Source organism: Bubalus kerabau, chromosome 13 (assembly GCF_029407905.1).
Source record: "Bubalus kerabau isolate K-KA32 ecotype Philippines breed swamp buffalo chromosome 13, PCC_UOA_SB_1v2, whole genome shotgun sequence".
In the NCBI taxonomy this organism is placed as follows: Eukaryota; Metazoa; Chordata; class Mammalia; order Artiodactyla; family Bovidae; genus Bubalus; species Bubalus kerabau.
In genome coordinates, this window is record NC_073636.1 from 24,541,601 (window position 1) to 24,546,272 (window position 4,672).

Sequence of the window (4,672 nt, forward strand, 5' to 3'; positions counted from 1 at the left end):
CTGGCGTTCTTATGTATCTTTTGCCCTTAACTTTTTTTGGTTTCAGGATTCAGTTAAATACAATGTAAATGTCTAAAACCAGGATGCCCGTTAAAATCGCTGTTCTATAAGACATGGACCTGGCTTTTGAGAGTTCCAACACCCACTAGAAGAAGCCTCTGGTGGGACAAGTGTCTGAAAAAGGAAGCGGCTGACCCAGGAAGGCGGTGGCTCTCTGTCTTCTGTTGAGAGAACTCGCGCGGTCGGCTGCACTTCTGAACCCTCTGGAACTTGGCTTTTAACAGAATTGCCTCGACCCTGGAAGAGTTTGTTACTTTTCAACTGAGGAATTCGAGTTGCATCACTGTCTGTAGTACTGTCATGAGCCAGAGAAAGAAAGGAAAAAGTCGTTCAAGGATGGACTCGGTGGTCAGTGGGAAAGGTGAGCGACTCTGGCTTTGAAAACGGTTCACACTCTGCCCATTTACTTCCATGCCCTCTCTCGGACTGCTCCAAAGCAGACGATTCAACTGAGTCCCTTTGTATCCGGTTTTATTGCTCCGGACCCCTAGGGTCTCACAAGAAACATGCCCTGCTGAGCCGCTCTCGGAGGCGGCCTCTCCAGCGTTCCCGTTTCTCCCTCGGGGCGGGGAAAGGGGAGGGGAAGAGAGGCCGGCCGCAGAGCACAGGGCACCGGAGTCAGGATCCCGAGCAGCGCCGGGCAGGCGCGCGCCCCTCAAACCCGCGCCGCGCCTGGAGAGGCGCCGCATCGCCTTCCAACCCCAGCGGCACACACTGTGCAAATTTGACCAGAGTCCTGGAAAGGTTTGGCGATGAGACAGAAGCCCGGAATGGAACCCAGGCCGGAGGCCCGCTCGCGCTCCGGGGTTGGGGGTGGCGAAACCCACCGCCGGAACTGTCCAGGCTGCCCGCAGTCGCTGCGCCAACCCCGGAGAAGCAGCGAGCTCCACCTGAGACTCGCTCCCGCCGTCTGGGACGCGGAGGCGCCCCGCTAGGGCGTTTTGTGGCTGCGCCGAGACGCCGCGCGCCAATACCCCAGCCCGGGGGCAGAAGGGCCCGGCTGGGCGAAGCGCGCGCCAGCGGGCGGCGGCCGCCTGGGGCCGCAGGTGCCCCTGGAGCCGCTTGCCCGGCAGGTACTCGCCCGAGGAGGGGAGGGGAGGGGCGTGAGGAGCCCCGGGCCGCGCGGCCCCGCCTCCCCTTCACCCCGGGAGCTCCCTTAGGGAGGAAAGCCTCCCCGGCCCCAGCCGGCCTCCCGGCCCCCTCCCCGCCGGCACCCCGCACTTGGTGATTGGCTGGCGCCGCGGGTCCCTGGCACGCGCCTGTGGATGTAGTTATAAGAATCCTCGCGTGCCGGCCCTCAGCTTCAGCCGGTCGCCACAGCCCTCCCCAACGCCGCGCGGGCGCCGTCCAGAGCGCAGCGGCCGCGGGCACTCCAGGGAGGCCGGGGCGGGGGGGCGGTCCTCGTTGCCTCCCGCGCCGGACCGGGAGGGCGGGGGCTGCCCGACGAGCACGAACTGCAGCCGCAAACTTTCAGAGAACACCCCTACCCTAGGCCAGCAGTCCCCCGGGCCCTCGGCGGCGCAGAGCATGGACGCAGTGCTGCTAGAGCACTTCCCCGGGGGCCTGGACGCCTTCCCGTCCTCTTACTTTGACGAGGAGGACTTCTTCACCGACCAGTCTTCTCGGGACCCTCTGGAGGACGGCGATGAGCTACTGGCCGACGAGCAGGCCGAGGTGGAGTTCCTCAGCCACCAGCTGCACGAGTACTGCTACCGCGACGAGGCGTGCCTGCTGCTGCAGTCCGCGCCTCCGGCGGCCCCCCACGCACTCGCCCCGCTGCCCCCGGGGGGCCCGGGAGAGCAGGAGGACAGCGGCGGCGGCGGCTACTGCTGCGAGGCGGGGGCGCCCCCCGGCGGTTTCCCCTACTCGCCCGGCTCTCCGCCCTCGTGCCTGGCCTACCGGTGCGCCGGGGCGGCCGCACTGTCCCCCAGGGCGCGGCTGCGTGGCTTGAGCGGCGCGGCGGCTGCGCGGCGGCGGCGGCGGGTGCGTTCCGAGGCGGAGCTGCAGCAGCTGCGGCAGGCTGCCAACGTGCGCGAGCGGCGGCGCATGCAGTCCATCAACGACGCCTTCGAGGGCCTGCGCTCGCACATCCCCACGCTGCCCTACGAAAAGCGCCTCTCCAAGGTGGACACGCTGCGCCTGGCCATCGGCTACATCAACTTCCTCAGCGAGCTGGTGCAGGCCGACCTGCCCCTGCGCGGCGGCGGCGCGGGCGGCGGCAGGGGGCCCGGCGGCGGAGGGCGCCTGGGCGCGGACAGCCCAAGCAGCCAGGCCCAGAAGGTCATCATCTGCCACCGGGGTACTCGTAAGTGCGTCCGCCTCTCAGCTCGTGGGGGGGGGGGGGGGGAGGGGACGGGAACGGGAAGGTCCCGGGGCGGGGGCTGGGTGAACGGACCGACCAGCTGACTGACGGACAGACAGACGGGCGGGCTGTGGGTACCCTCCACCTTGAACCGGAGTTGGCGTTTCTGAGGTTTTTCCGCCACCCTGACGGCGGCCCTGAGGGTGCGCGTCCCGGATAGATTTGCAACTTCTGGGACTGCGGGTTGAGGGCGCTGGGGGCTCGCGGGGTGGAGAAAAAGTGTTGTTCAGAGTAACCAAAGACGCCTGTCTGTCAAAGCGCCCAAAAGGGGATCTCAGAGGACCGGAGGGGCAGTGCTGGGAGCAGAGTTGGACATTCACAATCTGGCTTTTTTTTTTTCCTTCTTCTCACCTCCTCAGGGTCCCCCTCCCCCAGCGACCCGGATTATGGCCTCCCTCCCCTTGCGGGACACTCTCTCTCTTGGACTGATGAAAAACAACTCAAAGAACAAAATATTATCCGAACAGCCAAAGTGTGGACCCCAGAGGACCCCAGAAAACTCAACAGCAAGCCTTCCTTCAACAACATAGAAAACGAACCGCCCTTTGAGTTTGTGTCCTGAGAAAAAGACCTGCCTGAGGACGGGATTCCGTCTGTGTGCATATTGTACATGTAAATATCTATAATGTAAATGTAACTTAAGAATCACATTTTTCTAATGGCAATCAACTGTTTGTTATTTATCTATTTATTATCCTGTCGAGTTAATGAAATAGATGATCTCTTTTTAAATATATAACTTATATAATTTATCCTGATTTTCTTAAAATATGCAATAGTCTATGATCTTCCCCAGCACCTTTGGCAGAACTCTGCATTAGTGGAAGAACTCTGACCAGAAAACGTCATGCTAATTTATTGCCAGATACGATTTATTCCTAAGCAATGTTAATAAATGCTATTCATACCGTTTTCTAAAAGTTCTTTTATACTTGATGGGTGTAGCTGTATCTTTAAAGATCAATTAACCTACTTTGTAAAAAGAAAAAAAAAAAAAAAAAAACTGAACCAGAGACCCCAAACGGAGCTATACTGTAAGAGCCACCTTTTAGATTTAGCTTAAAGGGAGTGGGTTAGAGGATTAGGCCTCATTTCTCTGGGAGAGCCCTTCATCTTCATCCCAGTCCTAACACCCTAGGAAGCAAATGGGTCATGGAATATTTGTTGCTCTCATTCTTTCAGATGGGAAAGCTAAGGCTGGGAGACATTTGACTTAACCAAGGTCATGGGCACCCTGCGTAATCATAGTGTATAAAGTGGACACTGTGGGTCCGGTGGCGACAGTGGGCTAATTTCTGGGCTAGCAAAGGGAAGACACCTTTCTGCTTCCAAGGGCTGGGGAGAAGGGGTTGCTGTTAAGCTGCCCTGTGACCCATGCCTTCTGCAGTTACAGCATCAGGTACATGGAACTCAAATATACTCAAAGGAAATGAGAAAAGCCACCAGGTTGAGGCCGGAGACCCCTCTAGGATGTTTCCCAACAAAACCCAGGGTTTTGGGGATAAGACAAGAAAGGAGCACGCCCTCTCTGCCGCTTCTGCAACTGGGTAATTTCTGAAATTGACTCGGTTTTGCCTCCAGCAGAATCCAGTCCTTTGAGGCAAGCAGCCTGGGGTGAAGGCGAGGCTCCGGCGGAGAGCTGCCCCCTAGCGAAGGGGAGAGCCGCGAGGGCGCAGCGAGGAGCTCCCAGGAAGCTAGGGTTTGGACTAATCTCCGAGGCCGCTACGAGCACCTCCCTGGCCCTCAGGGAGCGCTCGGCTGCGAGCTGGAGTCGGGGCGCCCGGCTCAGAGTGCGGGACCCTGCGCGCGCTCGGAACGCCCGGGGGCGGAGCGGGAGGCGCGGAGCAAGGTCTCGCGCGTCCGGCGCGCTCTTCCTGGCTGATCCACAACGCCGGCGCCCCGCAGGCCCTGGGGAACCGAGATGCCACTCCCCGGCCCGCAGCCGCCTGGTCGGCCAAGGCACGATGGCGCATCTTCCTTGGTACCCAAGGCCCTGCCGAGGGACAATATGTCGGCAGCATGCTAATTGCTTTAACCTAGTTTCAGACCCACTGAGGGGTTCCCCGCGCGCCGCGGGTGCCATGGACGTCATCCAAGAGCAATTAAAGCGAGGCCGCGAGCCCGACCCGCAGCGCGGCCTGGCCAGACGCGCGGAGATTCTGGGTCGCCAAGCTCCCAGGAGGCCCTTGACCATGGACACTCTCACCCCTTCCAGCCCCACCCGTCCCTCCCCCTAAAAGATGGACATTT

At 60.5% G+C, this 4,672-nt stretch overlaps 1 protein-coding gene across 1 annotated transcript; it reads left to right on the forward strand.

Annotated features, from left to right (window-relative positions):
• Positions 1–1,587: 1,587 nt before the first annotated feature.
• On the forward strand, positions 1,588–3,334 carry PTF1A (pancreas associated transcription factor 1a). The gene is made up of 2 exons (XM_055543793.1): positions 1,588–2,365; positions 2,782–3,334. Exons 1-2 carry the CDS (start codon positions 1,588–1,590, stop codon positions 2,982–2,984), a joined length of 981 nt encoding a protein of 326 aa, XP_055399768.1. The 3' UTR covers positions 2,985–3,334.
• The last annotated feature ends 1,338 nt before the right edge of the window (positions 3,335–4,672 follow it).

What these genes read in the sequence shown, in the direction of transcription:
- PTF1A (XM_055543793.1), top strand. Translation starts at nt 1,588, where the DNA reads ATGGACGCAGTGCTGCTAGAGCACTTCCCCGGGGGCCTGGACGCCTTC. An exon ending in CATCTGCCACCGGGGTACTC is followed by an intron (nt 2,366 to 2,781) that starts GTAAGTGCGTCC and finishes TCACCTCCTCAG; the next exon opens with GGTCCCCCTCCCCCAGCGAC.